At 43.1% G+C, this 16,643-nt stretch overlaps 1 protein-coding gene across 4 annotated transcripts in view; it reads left to right on the forward strand.

Annotated features, from left to right (window-relative positions):
• LOC105481822 (nidogen 2) overlaps positions 1-16,643 on the forward strand; it is a 63,760-nt gene that overhangs the window by 23,972 nt on the left and 23,145 nt on the right. For 2 of the 4 annotated variants that reach the window (XM_011741571.3, XM_011741574.3), the window contains 6 exons: positions 1,462-1,611; positions 2,042-2,287; positions 3,499-3,699; positions 5,336-5,566; positions 14,507-14,653; positions 15,350-15,478. In XM_011741571.3, coding sequence (XP_011739873.2) covers positions 1,462-1,611; positions 2,042-2,287; positions 3,499-3,699; positions 5,336-5,566; positions 14,507-14,653; positions 15,350-15,478 — 1,104 coding nt within the window. The remainder of the gene's footprint in view (positions 1-1,461; positions 1,612-2,041; positions 2,288-3,498; positions 3,700-5,335; positions 5,567-14,506; positions 14,654-15,349; positions 15,479-16,643) is intronic. The other 2 variants (XM_011741573.3, XM_011741575.2) reach the window with 1 other exon arrangement.

The following is a 16,643-nucleotide window of genomic DNA, read 5'->3' on the forward strand; positions in this document are numbered from 1 at the left end:
GGATGATCGCTTGAGCCTGGGAAGTCGAGGTTGCAGTGAGCCGAGATTGCACCACTGCTCTCCAGCCTGGCTGACAGAGCAAAACCCTGTCTCAACAACAACAGAGTCCCTGCTACCTAGGGTTGTTGTGTAAATTAAGAGTTAATAAACGTAAAGCCTGTATATGTTAAGCGCTATTTAAGTGTTAACTTTGTTACATTTTAATTTGCTGATGGAAGTCTTGATCCTGGTGACATTGTTACCTATATGATGCTATGTCTCGTTAGTTCCTTTGCTTTCTGTTCTCCCTGGGAATACTGGGTAAAGATTGATCTTTGGATTTCTTCCTTCCACTTCTGTCTCCTTTCCAGATAGACCTGAAACACAACTACCACTTGGTTTTCCCTAAGAGTAGGGTGTCCTCCTTCACACTAGCATCAGTGTCTCAAGCTAGAATTCCATGCCATCCCTGCTTAAACAGCATGCTCCTGGAGTCTCCAGCCAACTCCACCTCCTGGAGATGCGGAGGCAGAGGTGTGTGCAGCCACTAGGCCTCCTGGTGGCTATGCTTGGGATTGGCATATTCCCCAGTGTCCTCGAGAAAGCACCCCCCTGTCCATCCACAACCCCCGCCACACCCTACCCTCTTGGCCATTTCCTTTATGAACCATGGCGTTTGTTCCAGTTTCCCCATTTCTTTGCAGCACAGATGGCCCTCTTCTTTTAATGGGTAGAATAAGTAGGAGATGGAAGCAACAGCTGCTGGAGCACTGAGCTTATCTTGGTCCTCCGTAATTTCTGGAAGATCTGCGAGTGGGGCCCAAGCTGTCTGCTATTGCATGGAAATCATGCTTGTACCATACCTATCATAGTTAAACCCTGCCGAGGGCATAGGGCATTTTAATAGCTTGAATCCCTGTTGCTTTGCCCTCCTCCGTCCCCTTCTCCTCATGCCCTTTCTTTGAGGTAGGTGCATGTGTTTTTTAAGACCCTTCCCTCAAAACAATCTTGGTAGTGAGACCAGCTATTAAGTTCAGTGTTACCTGAAAGAAGGATGGTTAGACATAAGACATTTGTTAGCTTCTCTATTATGTCCTCCTCTCAGGATGTCTTTAGGTTGAACCATATAAAAGTGCTGATATTTAGCCCTTTTTGACCCACAAAAATAGTGGTTTCATGAAGTTTAACCTAACGCGTACTTACTGGTTCGCTTTCATTTACTGCGCTCAAACCCACGGGTGCAACCTCATCTTCGTTCACCAACTCGGCAATGAGACCCAGCTGGGAGCAGTAAGCAATTCTTCTTGCCAGCAGACAAAGCAGGTTAATTCCCTTGGGTTGAATGTTACCCCAGTCTCTTAAACATCAAAAACTGTTTGTTATGATGTAAACTGCTTCTGTGGAGTGGATGCTGTGTCCCTGATGCAGCAATGACACTGGAATCATTTAGTCCTTTTAAGGCAAGTTTGTTTTATTTTTCAGTCTTCACATATAATGCTGCCAACAAGGAAACCTGTGAACACAACCACAGACAATGCTCCCGGCATGCCTTCTGCACGGACTATGCCACTGGCTTCTGCTGCCATTGCCAATCCAAGTTTTATGGAAATGGGAAGCACTGTCTGCCTGAAGGTAATTACTGGGACTGGGAACTCCTGTGTGTCTATTCCTGCTGCTTACCTGTTTCCAGCTACCACTGTGAGCTCTGCTTTATGGACCAAACATCTCCACTACTTAAATCAGAGTGCTATCAACTTGGAGGTGCTCAATAAATGTTAGAGGAATGAACTGGTTTGGGCTGATTCTCAATTTGAGGATTATCCAGAAATGCTTCCTTCTACCAGCTCATTAGAGCCAAAGTTGTAGTGGAGAGAAGGAGGAGGGGAGAAAACAGACTGGAGGCAGGACTGTTTCATATATGGATAATTGGTTGGTTAGGAAATCATTAAAGAGACTTGCTAAAGAGTGAGTTTTGGAAGTTGTCAATGGAATAATTATACCTGTGTACACTTATCTCTAGCCAGGATGATGCCCAAGCTTAACTGGATTTGCTGTCTTTTAGGGGCACCTCACCGAGTGAATGGGAAAGTGAGTGGCCACCTCCGCGTGGGCCATACACCTGTGCACTTCACTGACGTGGACCTGCATGCGTATGTCGTGGGCAATGACGGCAGAGCCTACACAGCCATCAGCCACATCCCACAGCCAGCAGCCCAGGCCCTCCTCCCGCTCACACCAATTGGAGGCCTGTTTGGCTGGCTCTTTGCTTTAGAAAAACCTGGCTCTGAGAATGGCTTCAGCCTCGCAGGTGAGTAGGGTCTCTGAGAAAGTCGGTAGTCAGTGTTGCTTTGGCAGTGGTGCTCCTTGGGGCAATGTCTTTAGGCCTTTACACAGTGAAAGACGAATCACTTGTTTAACGTTCTAGAGCCACATGTGTGTAGTTCTCTGGCCAGAGGTTGCTGGGAATGGTTTGACCTCACATCACTGATTTTTGAAAGGCAGTGATTTCTTCTAAATGTTCTCCCAGCTGTTCTGAGAAACAGGATGATTCCATTCAGAACATTTGTGTCCTCTTACTCCAATTCATTGAAGCATATTTGTCAGGCTTTTAAAATTATGCACAGATCTGTCAAATGGTACTTGGGGCACCTGGGGATGATTTCACTTCATGGTTGAAGGGGTGCCCTTCTCCCAGCTCTGCAACCTATAATAGTATAGGGGGGTGCGCCCCAGACTTGCACCTGCACACATCACCTGGAGGTCTTGTCAAAATGTGAATTATGGTTCAGCAGGCCTGGGGTAAGGGGTCTGTGATTTTGCTTTTCTACCAAGCTCCTAGGAGGTACCAGTGCTGCTGGAAAGGCCACCCATTGACAACAAGGATTTAGAAGATATTTTTTGGATTCTCACCTTCCCACTTGAAAACTTGTTTCCTAGTGGTTTTATCTTTATTGCATGAAAAATAGTTTTGTGAGAAGTTCTTCCCCCATCTTTAACTGCAGAGCTCAGTGGCTGTTCATAGGTTCTTGCCTTTAATCAAAATTTGAATAAAGCCCTTGTGTCAAAAGTAGATAAAATAGGGCACACCTTGTTAAATTTCTATTTCAGATAAACAATTTTCTAGTATAATTGCATGAGACATACTTATCTGAAATTCAAACAAAAAACCCTGAATGTCTTGGGTGGTTTTTTTTGTTGTTGTTGTTAGGCTTATATGTTTTTTGCTAAGTCTAGCAACCTTAGAGAAAAGTCAAGGGCGTTCCCAAGAGTATTTCTCACAGAATACAAGCTTGTTTAAAGAGAAGCTGGGTGAGGTAAGGCAGGATGAAACCATATTCTTCAATGGAAAAGTTTGGGAACTTATGGAATCAACAGCTGACAGTGTTTACTCTCAGTATCAGATAATCTCCTTAGGCACGATCTCCAACAGCAGTAGAAATTGGGAGGGGGCGGTATGTATTGGTAACTGTTTAAGCACGACCTCTTTTCATCCCTATGCTGAATGTTTTTCATCTCCAGGTGCTGCCTTTACCCATGACATGGAAGTTACATTCTACCCGGGAGAGGAGAGGGTTCATATCACTCAAACTGCTGAGGGACTTGACCCAGAGAACTATCTGAGCATTAAGACCAACATTCAAGGCCAGGTGCCTTACATCCCAGCAAATTTCACAGCCCACATCTCTCCCTACAAGGAGCTGTACCACTACTCAGACTCCAGTATGTATAACCCAGTCTTCACATCTGTAAAATGGGGATTATGCCCATCTTACAAGATAGATACAAGGCTTAAATGACTTATATGCCATGTCCTAGAACAGTGCATGGAACATAAAATGAGCTCTATGTTATTACTCTTATTGTTATAAGAAAATGTGTAAGTGAGCAGAATGCTGGCTGCTATACACAATATCTATATCCCTACCTAGTACTTTCAAATAATAAAATCAATAGCAACATTGTCCATGGGGTGGGTAGGGATGGTATAATTATATACAGTTTTTAACCATCCTACTTTCTGCAACATGGAAAAATATTGATTATTGGAATTTGTCTCAGCTTGTTTCAGCTGATGAGTTCAGGTTGCTTTAAAAATCAGAGGCCCGGTGCAGTGGCTCACGCCTGTAATCCCAGCACTTTGGGAGGCTGAGGCAGGTTGATCACCTGAGGTCAGGAGTTTGAGACCAGCCTGGCCAACATGGCGAAACCTGTCTCTACTAAAAATACAAAATTAGCCGGGTGTGGTGGCATGCTCCTGTGATCCCAGCTACTTGGGAGGCTGGGTCAGGAGAATTGCCTGAACCCAGGAAGTTGAGGTTGCAATAAGCCGAGCTTATACCACTGTACTCCAGCCTGGGTGACAGAGCGAGACTCCATCTCAAAAACAAAACCAAAAACACAGAGATGCTGTATTTTATTATAAAACTAATGCTAGATTTGGAGTCAAAAGATAACATATCCTGGATTTGCCATTTAATATCTGTAGGGAAAGGCCTCTTAATATCTGAGAATGTATTTTCTCATCTTTAGCATGGAACTAAAAATGTTTTTTCTATGTTACATGGTCAATAATGTGTGTGAAGCGTGATGTGTTCTGTGAAAATACTACCTGCATACAGGATGCGGCCTCTATCACAGTTGCTGTTGTGCAGCACAGCAATCTGGACTGAGTTGTGCCTTTCCTCTAACCCCTGCTGCTCCTATGCTGAGAGCTGGCAGCCTGGCAGGAGATGTAGGGAAGACAATGGGAAGCAGCGACCTGGGCTGTGAACAAAATGGTCAGTGTCCAGATCACTGACCTGGGCTTGACTCCTAGACTCAGATTGTGAGAGACAACCCTGTTCTTTCTCTGGAATCCTTCAGATTTACTGAAGTGCGAGGTGTTGGAAGTCGTCACTTCTGTGCAATGTAGAGGATGGATTGGTTTAAAATTTAGGGTGTAGAGTTAAACCAGTGTGAGTTTCATTTTCAGTTCTACCATGAAGCAGCGTTGCATCTTAGGCTACTTAACCTCTGTGAGCCTCTGATCACACAATTCAGTGCCCATCTCACCAGGCTGTTGTGAGGAAGAAACGAGGCAGTATGTATAGAGCACCCTTGGCATGACTGGCACTCAGTAACACTTATTTGCATATAATAACACGGACAACTGTAGTGCCTTCTCCCCCTCAGCACTGTGGCTTTGCATCCACTCAGGTTTTTGGGATTTCCTTGCAAATTTTTTCATATAAACTCAGGAAGTTCCCAAGGGAACACACTCCAAGAATTAGATGAAAACCTCTGCAGAAAAATCCACCCTACATGAAAATCTCTTTATTTAATATTTTTTAAAAAACTACCAATGTGTTTATTGCAGCTGTGACCTCTACAAGTTCCAGAGACTACTCTCTGACTTTTGGTGCAATCAACCAAACATGGTCCTACCGCATCCACCAGAACATCACTTACCAGGTGTGCAGGCACGCCCCCAGACGCCCGGCCTTCCCTACCACCCAGCAGCTGAGTGTGGACCGGGTCTTTGCCTTGTATAATGATGAAGAAAGAGTGCTTAGATTTGCTGTGACCAATCAGATTGGCCCGGTTGAAGGTAAGGTTTCCTTTTTTTGTTGTTGGGTAAAAATGACATCCTTTTAAGTAGAGTTAAAATGATTCACAGAGGTTACTAAGGGTTACCTAGTGCCAGGCTGTGTTAGGTGCTAGGTATAAGGATGAATAGAACAGATCCTTGCCCTTGAGTTGGAAACAGGCAGAAAAGAGTTTTAGGGCAGGGAACAGTGTCCCTGCCAAAGTCAGGAAATAGAGCATGGTATGTGAGGCTGGTTTAGAGCAATACCCAACTGTGTGTGCCAGTCAGGAATATACCTGTGAACAAGGTGGACTGGAATTAGGGAGAGCAATGCTGACAAGTATTTGTTACAAGTGTGATAAGTGCAGGGAACTATGAGTCTAGTTTGAAGATTGAGGAGAGATATCACCACAAAAGTGACATTTTAGCTAAAACAGATGAGGAGAATTTTCATCCAAAACCAAGGTGGGGCAAAGAGCTAGTACCTGGAAAAACAAAACATCATGGAACTTGATGTCTAACCTCCCCCTCCACGATCCCCAGAACATTATAGTTAATGGTGAAAGACTGGATGCTTTTCCCTGAAGCTTAGGAACAAGAGAGGGATGTCTGCTCTTGCCATTTTTATTCAATTCAGTACTTGAAGTTCTAGCCAGGGTGATTAGGCAAGAACACGAAATAAAAGCCATCTAAATTGGAAAGGACAAAGTAAAATTAGTTTCAGATGACATTTTATGTAGAAAATCTCAGGAATTCACTAAAAAACTATTAGAACTAAAGAACAAGTTCAGCAATGTTACAGGATATGCAAGATCAGTACACCAAATTAATTGCATTTATAGTAGCAATAAGCAAACCGAAGATTAAGAAATTGTTTCAAAAAGAGATAAATTTTTAAAAAGAAGTGCAGTACTTGTACATTGCATCCCACAAAACATTTTTTGGAAAAAAGTTAAGACCCAGATAAATGGGAAGACCGTTCCATATTCATGGATTGGAAGACTTAATATGGTTAAGATGTGAATACTTCCTGAATTGATTTATTAATTCAATATAAACCCTATGAGAATCTCAGCTGGCTCTTTGCAGAAATTGGCAAGCTGATTCTAGAATTTATATGGAAATTTAAAGAACCCAGAATAGCCAAAACAATCTTGGAAAAGAAGCATAAAGTCAGACTCATATTTCTCAAACTCGAAGTGTAGAGTAATCAAGACAATGTGGTCCTGGTATAAGAATACACGTACAGATCAAGGGAATAGAAGTGGGAACCCAGAAATAGACATTCACATTAAAAGTCGATTGCTTTTTCAACAACAGTGCCATAACAATTCAATGGAGAAAGAATAGTCTTTTAAACTGTTAACTATGGTGCTGGGACCACTGAGTGACCACATACAAAAGAATGAAGTTGAACCCTTTACCTCACAGCATATCCAAAAATCAACTCAAAATGGACCAACAGACCTAAGTGTAAGAGCTAAAACTTTTAGAAAAAACATTGGGGGTAAATTTTTGTGACTTTGAATTTGGTAATGGTTTGTTAGGTACGACACTAAAAGCACAAGCAACAGCAAAATAAACTGGGTGTCATCAACATTTTAAAAGTTTCTGCTTCAGGCCAGGTTTGGTGGCTCACGCCTGTAATCCCAGCACTTTGGGAGGCCGAGGTGGGCGGATCACAAGGTCAGGAGATGGGGACCATCCCAGCTAACACAGTGAAACCTCGTCTCTACTAAAAATACAAAAAATTAGCTGGGCATGGTGGTGGGTGTCTGTAGTCCCAGCTACTCTGGAGGCTGAGGCAGCAGAATGGCGTGAACCTGGGAGGCGGAGCTTGCAGTGAGTGGAGATCGCACCACTGCACTCTAGCCTGGGAGACAGAGCGAGACTCCGTCTCAAAAAAAAAAAAAAATTGTGCTTCAAAGGACATTATTAAGAAAGTGAAAACACAACCCATAGAATGGGAAGACAGTATTGTAAATCATGTATTTAATAAGACTTGTTCTAGAGTATATGAAGCATTCTTACAACTCAGAAACAAGCTAACTAAAAGATGGGCAAAGGATCTGCAATGACCTTTCTCCAGAAAGATATACAGATACCCACCCAATGGGCATGTGTGAAGATGCTCAGCATCATTAGTCATCAGGGAAATGCAAATCAAAACCACAATGAGATACTACTTTACCTCATGTGGTTGAGTATAATCAAAAAACGGGTAATAAGTGTTGGCTAGAACGTGGAAAACTCGGAACCCTCATACGTTGCTGATGTGATTATAAAATGACGTGGCTACTGTGAAAAACAGAAAATAGCAGTTTCTCAAAGTGAAACACGATGTTGCCATTTAATGGAGCAATTCTACTCCTCCCTATATACCCAAAAGAAATAACGTAGGTCCCTATAAAAACTGATTTGTGTATATTCATAGTGGCATTATTCATAATAGCCAAAAGGTAGAAGCAACACACATGTCCATCAGTTGATGAATGGATACCAAAAAATATATTCATATACTGGAATATTATTCAACCATAAAAAGGAATGAAGTACGGATATGTGCAACAACATGGATGAACTCTGAAAACTTTAAGTGAAGGTAGCCAGTGACAAAGGACAGCACACTAAATGGTTACATTTATATAAAATATCCAAAATAGGCAAATCCATATACATAGAAAGCATATTGTGGTTGCCCAGGGCTAAGAGATAATGAGGGAATAGGGAGTTAATAGCTACAGGGTACAGGGTTAATTTTGGGGGTGATGAAAATGTTTTGAAATTGATTGTGGTGATGGTTGTATAACACTGAATATACTAAATTGTTTAATTATGTACTTTAAATGGATGAATTGTATGGTATATGAATTACATCTCAATTGAAGACCGGGCATGGTGGCTTATGCCTGTGATCCCAGCACTTTGGGAGACTGAGGTGGGTGGATCACCTGAGGTCAGGCATTCAAGACCAGCCTGGCCAACATGGCGAAACCCTGTCTCTACAAAAGAAAATAAAAAATATATAAATATATACACACACAAAAATTAGCCAGGTGTGGTGGCTTGTGCCTGTAGTCCCAGCTACTCAGGAGGCTGAAACAGGAGAATTGCTTGAACCCAGGAGGCGGAGGTTGCAGTGAGCCGGGATTGTGCCACTGCATTCCAGCCTGGGTGAGAGAGAGAGAGACTCTGCTTCAAAAAATAAAAATAGAAGCAAACAGTATTAGAAACAAAACTCTAAAACCATTCTCATCGGGCACAGTGGCTTGTACCTGTAATCTCAGATACTCTGGAGGCTGAGATGGGAGGATCACCTGAGCCCAGGAGTTTGAGACCAGTGTTGGCCACATAACAAAACCTGTCTCAAAATAAGCAGTGGTTCTCAAATTTCAATGACCATTAGCCTCACCTGTGAAGACTGATTTTAAAATGTTCTAAGCATATCGTACCACAGAAAGACATGCAGAAAACTTAAAAGCATGTTGCTCTGTGAAAGCAGCTAGTCTGATAAAGGCTACATACAGAATCATTCTAACTGTGACATTCTGGAAAAGGTTACACTCTAGAGACAGTAAAAAGATCAGTGCTTGCCAGTGGTTCGGGAGGAAGGAGGAGAAGGATGCATGGGTGGAACACGGGATTTTTAGGGCAGTGAAATTATTCTGTACGATACTGTAATAGGCCATTATGTGTTTGTCAGTCTATAGAACTGTCCAACACCAAGAGAGCCCTACTGCAGACTATGGGCATTAGTTAATAATGTATCAATATTGATCGGGGATAACAAATGCACCACACTAATGCACAATGTTAATAGGGGAAACTGCACATTGCGGGCGGGGGGGGGATATGGGAGCTCTGTACTTCCTGCTCCATTTTTCTCTAAATGTAAAACCATCCTAAAAACCAAGGTCTTAATTATTAAAAAATGTTTCAAGCAAGCCAGAGGATGAGCTTGTGAAGTCAGGGAACTCTACAGATGGGGAGTGGCTTTGTCAGATCAAGGGGACATTTAGTTTCTGAAAACCAGGTCATGTTTTCCCCTGGAATGTGAGAGCCACACAAGGAGAAAAAAACCATCTTCATTCACAGCCACTGTATTGAAACTGTTGAGCCCAGAGTTAGCTCCTCAGCGAGGTGAATCTGTAAGTAATACACAGTTCTGTGCTTTGTTACTGGAGCTGAGGGCTCCTTAAGCCTCAGCAGGCTCAATAAAGAAGTGTTGCTTCAGCAATAGGACAAGATTAAGGTATCAAGACGAGACTCTTTTCTAGGATGTGGAAGTGACTTGTAATGAGAACCCCGAGGTGGTTTGGTTGATTGGTTTTAAGAAACTTGGTTGGGAATGTAGGCACTGGGTGCCCAGAGATGGGATTGTAAGGTAGCAAATGAACACATGAAAATGTGAGTTGATTTTAGGGGAACATGTAAATTAGAAAGGGAAAGATTGCTGTACTAGATTTCTCAATGAGAGATTTAAAACTACTGGGGAGAATGGTCTTTACCTTTAAATGTCCGGGTCAGCCCTGTGTTGGGTGTAGGCATCTGATCTGTAAAAGCAACCGTTCGTGAAATAATCTCCTAGGCTACGGAGTCCCATTCAGATTCTGGAACCATTTAGGAAAAAGATGTATCTCTGGGTATATTTTTCCTAGAAGCATACCAAATGAGAGTAAGAAAGGATCAGAGAAAGCAAACTGGCAGGTACCAAGTTGCTTGTTTTCTTTAGAATTTTATGATTTTCCCTATCACCCCAGTCAAGTAATGTCAAAGGATGATTTACTTGGTGCCAAGTACTGTTCTAAGCACCTTACATGAATTAACTCATTTAATCCCCACAGCGACCTCTACCCAATGGTGGGGTAGGGGTGGGGTTGTTATCCCATTTTACAGATAATGAGACTGAGGTATAGAAATGAAGTAATTTGCCTGGTCATAGTAAGTGGTGAGCTGGGACTCAAGGGCACTGGCTCCAGTATGCACACCCTTACCCCTCATGGCTCTGATATTCCACACTGGCCTCATGACTGCCTCATAATTTAGACCAAACTTTAAAAGAGGCAATGTGTGTCTTTTAAACCCTTTGTGTTTGAACCCTACTTCATCCACCCACAGCAGTACTGTTCGTTCTACCTGAATAGGAGGAAAAAAAAGACAACAAAAAAGAAACACCAACAGACAAGTTTTTTCTTTCCCCTCTTGGTGCATAGCAGTATCTTCCTAAGAACTGCTCACTTTTTCCGGAGGGAGCTATCATCTGGTTGGAATTCATGGGAAACAGCACAGCTGTCCACACCTGATGTGGCTGTGGCACAATTTCCCAGGGCAAGGCTGCAGAACTGGGGTGTCTTTCCCAGTGAGTAATCGAAGCCTCTGTCCCTCGTTGACTTCCCAACCAGCAGTGCCACCCCCCACCAATTGTTTGAGCTTTAAGTTTTAAGTGTGAGCTAGCCGTTTTTTTTTTTTTTCTCGTCGTTTTGTGGGGGTCATAAAACAGGATCCAAAAATCCTTCCTGTCCTTCCACTTCAATGGTCGTTTTGGCAAGTTGAGGAGGCTCTGGGCAGAGGGCCGTGCAGTGAAGCTGAACGGACTGTTCCTTTAAGGAAAACCGCTCTTCCCCTTGATTAAATGAGTAAATTAGTTCCAGATCCTCTGCTGGAGAGTTGAGCAGTTTAAGAGGGTGAAATAGAAAATGTCTTAAGAAGGATACTGCTGTTCTTTACTTACTCTAATAGGAGAAAAGCTTACAAGTCATAGAGAAGGAGTCGTGAAATGGTTTTAGAAATGTATTTTTAAAATGTTTTGGGAAGCCAAGTTCAGCGAATGGGGCCCAGTGCTCAGAAGAGCGCCATGCTTGGTTTAATGCTTTACTTTGAACCATGGGCTCCACATTTTCATTCTGCACTAGGGATTGCAAATTATGGAACTAATCCTGTAAGTGACATACGTTTTAAATCAGTATTGAGTAATTAGGGATACTTTCCTCTCAATTTTAGATAGGATAATATAGCCCATCCAAGTTTGCAAGTCAACTTTTGAGCTGAGTTTTTGTTTTTGTTTTTTTCTTGTAATGCCTAACAGGGTGGTAAGCTCTTGATGTCCATGTGAACTCACTAATCTTTGCTGGAATGTGCCATGGTGAAATTTTGATGCTGGAAAGTACTGAATAAGAAGGCTAAGCATTAGTATCTATAAATTAAAACATGTTGACGATTACTTCCTGCTTTGGTGGGGTATGCCAGGCATTTTGTACAGAATCTGCCTAAAATGGAAAAACAGTGATGGGGGAGAATCATATTCTTGTCTTACATTGGGTCCTCATGGATGAGGACATGACCTTGTCCTCAGTTATAACCTGTTGAGGGACTGACTCAGGAACCTGGTCTAGGCTCAAGTTAACTTGGCAACCACAACCCCAGCGTAGTGCCTCCTTCCTGTCAGCCAAGAGATCCAGAGGAACAGACTTCCAAGGATGTCTGCATGCTTCAGGGAGCTAGGCTTATGCTTACATAGTTCATCAGGTTTAAAAAGTGCTAGAATTTTTTGTTGGTCCTTTGTTTTGGCAAAGATTCTGTTACTCCGGCCAACAACATTATGGTGAACTGAGGATAAACCCCATAGCCCTCCTTATTTTCAGCCAATAATACGGGAATCAATAATATGGGAATATTCCACTCCAAGAATGCACTGTGGTGTTTCTTATAAAGTGGGTTGGAAAGGGTTTGCCAGAAAACAAGGTTGTCTCAGCCAAGGCATCGCAGCTCACAGCAGGCTATGAGAGGGCACTTGGAAGAGCCATAGCATGGGCAGTAGGGCAGGCACTGGGAAGAATGCCAGACACTCTGAAGGACTGGGAGTGAGTCCAGTCTAAGAGGTTGGCTGCAGCAGTCAGCACTTGGGATCTAGACTAGGAGTCACTTTGGGCAAGTCTCCCCCGATAGCAGTAGGGTTGTGGTTGCCGAGTTGAGAGCATAGACCAGGTTCCTGAGTCAGCATCTGTTACAACGGAGAACATCAGGGTCATGTCCTCACTGAAGGCTCAGTATAAGACAAGAACCTGATTCTCTCCTGTTGTTGTTTCTCCATTTTAATAGAAGATTCTGTACAAAGCAGGGTGGGGGACATGGGTCAGAGTGAAATGATAGAGAATCCAGGAGGAGGTGGTAAAACGGGTAGTACTGCCAGAGTCTGCCTACAGATGCCATGATGCTGGTGTCTGGGGGTAGTGAGAACTGGCAAGCAGCACGGGACTCAGAGGATGCTAAGCTGGCTATCAAGACCAGGGCCTCAGGCACAGAAGTATGAGGCAGAAGCCTGAGTTATTACAACTTAGATGGAGCCCCCTTCGTAGCAGAGATGGCTCAATGTAGAACCTGACAGGCTTAGCCGGGGCTCTGGAAATTTTTTGAGTCTAAGATTAGAGTTAATTCTAGGGACTGAGATTGAGCTAGAACCTCAAATAATGATGAACAGTGGCCCCACTGAGAAGGCAGAAGGAATGCAGTCAGTAGAGACTGGGTAGACCTGCCAACGGGGAACTGCCTTTCAAATATATTCTGTTGGGTTTTCTTAATTTTCTTTAGCAGGATTGGCAAATGTACATATTCTTATTTCCATTTGACATGGCAGAATTGGGAGTACACAGAAGTGCTCGAGTTGATAGATTCATTCTACCTGAGCATCTGACACTCCTTCCAATACCTCTATGCCATTGGTAGACGAGATAACTTCATGAAGTTCCTTCCGCAAGGGTTGCAGCAAAGCGGTGGAAAGCATGGGCTATGGAGCCAGATTGCTAGGCTTTTATTCCAGCTCCATCCACCTCTTCTGACGGTGTTACTCTGGGCAGGTTATTTGGCCTCTCTGTGATGCAGAAGTGGAGATAATATTTTCCTCACCATGTAGTTAAGAGGATGTAATCAGGCATTCTTCTGTCTGTTTAGAACAGTGCCTCACACGTAAATGCTCAATGAGCATTGACTATTATGTAGAAATAAATACATCTTTTTAAGACGTGGTCTTGTTCTGTGACCTAGGCTGGAGTGCAGTGGCACAATCGTGGCTCACTGCAAGCTTAAGCTCCTGGGCTCAAGTCATCCTCCTGCCTCACCCTCTGGAGTAGCTGAGACTGCAAGCATGGGCCACCATGCTCGGCTAATTTTCTTTCTTTCTTTTTTTTTAGTAGAGATAAGGTCTTGGCATATTGCCCAGGCTGGTCTTGAACTCCCGGCCTCAAATGATCCTCCTACCTCAGCCTCCCAAAGTTCTGGGATTACAGGCATGAGCCACCATGCTCAGCCAAAATAGACTTCTCTAGGGAAGGTTTCAGTTGTTAAGTAATCGCTACCTAGTGAGTAGATGGATCCTCGGTCAGGCTACTCCTGAAGAGTAAATACTGGGTAAGTCATTCCCGTTTAGTCTTAGGAATCTTTAAACAGCAAGATGTTTTTAATTAATTGGATTTGCCCATAAAAATTGGGAATTTTAGTAAGAGATCGAGAGATTTAGAACCAGGAAGTTGGAGTCTGAGTCCTTGCTGTGCCACTTCCTGACTTTGTGAGCTTGGGCAATTTTCCCATGTCTCAATTTCCTTATCTGTGAAAATGACCCATAATGGGGATAACAGCTCACCACACAGAATTATCCCAAGAATCACAGGAAATAATAGAGCAAAAGCACTTTTAAAACAGATGTGTTGGGCGTTTTTATTCCCTGGATGCAAACCTACTGAAAGCAAGTAAAGGTACTAGTTGTCTGTAGGGTAGGCAATAGGAAGCCATGCTGGAGTTTAAAACTGAAGTGCAGAAAATCCCTAGCTTCGGATATGGATAATTGAGTAAGGTCTCCAGGTGTGTCACAAAACAGACATGCAGTCAGTTCTGAGGACTCTTCTATCTCTATCTGTGACATTCTCTTACCAATCGCCAGATTGTACTTTTATGTCCCCTCTACTCAAGCAGAGGATTCAGACCCCACTCCGGTGAATCCTTGCTATGATGGGAGCCACATGTGTGACACAACAGCACGGTGCCATCCGGGGACAGGTGTAGATTACACCTGTGAGTGCGCCTCTGGGTACCAGGGAGATGGACGGAACTGTGTGGGTAAGAGCTATGTTCTCGTGTCTCCTTCTTGTAGCCCTTGTTCTTCCTCTGCCCTCCCAGCATTATATCTGTAGAAGACAAGTATCTGTCACCTTTACAACCTCCATTGCCAATGATTTTAGCAGCTGTTAATCTGAATATAATTATTTAAAAATTAAAGCATAGCTGTTTAGGTTTGAAAAGATGGTTTGGAGTGGAGTGGATTTTGCACTGGGGCTGTGAAAAGAAAACATCTGTTGCAATTCCTGGATGTTTTGAGTTAAGTTTTGTAATTTTGAGCCTGTAATAAGTAGTTCTTAGACTTACTAAAAATCTCATTTTCTGGTTTTCTTTAAATTTTAGACAGACATTGTGTTTCTTATATCCCCAAAAGGCAATGGTAGAAATTTTTTGATATTAAAAAAAAAAATTGTTGGTTTTCTTCCAAGTATCCATTATTTTTAAAACAGTTAAAGAAGTCTTAGAATATTCACTTAAAAATGTATCTTCCTGTGGTGTTTACTTGAATGGCATGAAATTTTTACTATTTCTGGTTATCTGCAACATGCATTCATATCTGATTTTTAAGAATTCTACATCTGCCAACCATTTGTCCCATTGAAGCATCATACTGGTCAGAAAACATTGAGTTTTTAGACCCTCCACTTCCGGGACCCTTGAATTAAGCAGAATTTTTCTGTTCTCATTTCTTCTTAGATGAAAATGAATGTGCAACTGGCTTTCACCGCTGTGGCCCCAACTCCGTGTGTATCAACTTGCCTGGAACCTACAGGTGTGAGTGCCGGAGTGGGTATGAGTTTGCAGATGACCGGCATACTTGCATCTGTGAGTTCCAAAATCATTTTCTTGTGTGGCCACAATGGTGCTCTTTAATCTTGCCTTTTATCAATGTTTTGACTTCTGCTATTCAGAGGCTCTGCTATATGGTTTTCTTTAGAAGACAGTTTACATTAAAATAACCCAAAGCTGGCTGGACGTAGTGGCTCACGCCTGTAATACCAGCACTTTGGAAGGCTGAGGCAGGTGGATCGCTTGAGTTCAGAAGTTCAAGACCACCCTGGGCAGCATGGCAGAACCCCATCTCTACAAACAATACAGAACATTAGCCAGGTGTGGTGGCACAAGCCTGTAGTCCCAGCTACTCAGGAGGCTGAGACAGGAGGATTGCTTGAGCGCAGGAGGCAGAGGTTGTAGTGAACTGAGAGCATGCCAGTACACTCCACCCTAGGTAATAGAGTGAGACTGTCTCAAACAAACAAACAAAACAAAATCTCTCGAAGCTATCGCTCAGTTTCAGCCCTGTTTATTTTCACTGTTTTTCCCTAAATTGATATTTTTGGTGTTGAGTTATTGAAGGATGCCCACCTCAGTTGGGATTTCTGGCCCAATCATGTAATAAGATGACGAACCTCTCTAGTAAACACCTCCAGCTCTTTAGATAGAGCCTAAAGGATTTTTCACATGAGAAGAGATGGATTCATCATTCACTGATGCATGTCCTACTTGACTGGCTAAAGAGCTCCTTCTGTAACCAAATTACCCCTTCTATATTTCCAAAAACTACTACAGACCTAAGAATGGATCAAAAGAACTATCCTAATTCATCCCATTGATAAAGCTGGATGAGAGTAAAGAAAATGCACTCTTTAGCCAGGCATGGTGGCTCACGCCTGTAATCCCAGCACTTTGGGAGGCCGAGGTGGGCGGATCATGAGGTCAGGAGTTCGAGACCAGCCTGACCAACATGGTGAAACCCTATCTCTATTAAAAATAGAAAAATTGGCCGGGCGCGGTGGCTCAAGCCTGTAATCCCAGCACTTTGGGAGGCCGAGGCGGGTGGATCACGAGGTCAGGAGATCGAGACCATCCTGGCTAACCTGGTGAAACCCCGTCTCTACTAAAAATACAAAAAACTAGCCGGGCGTGGTGGCGGGCGCCTGTAGTCCCAGCTACTCGGAGGCTGAGGCAGGAGAATGGCGTGAACCCGGGA

This window comes from Macaca nemestrina, chromosome 7, assembly GCF_043159975.1.
Source record: "Macaca nemestrina isolate mMacNem1 chromosome 7, mMacNem.hap1, whole genome shotgun sequence".
NCBI lineage: Eukaryota > Metazoa > Chordata > Mammalia > Primates > Cercopithecidae > Macaca > Macaca nemestrina.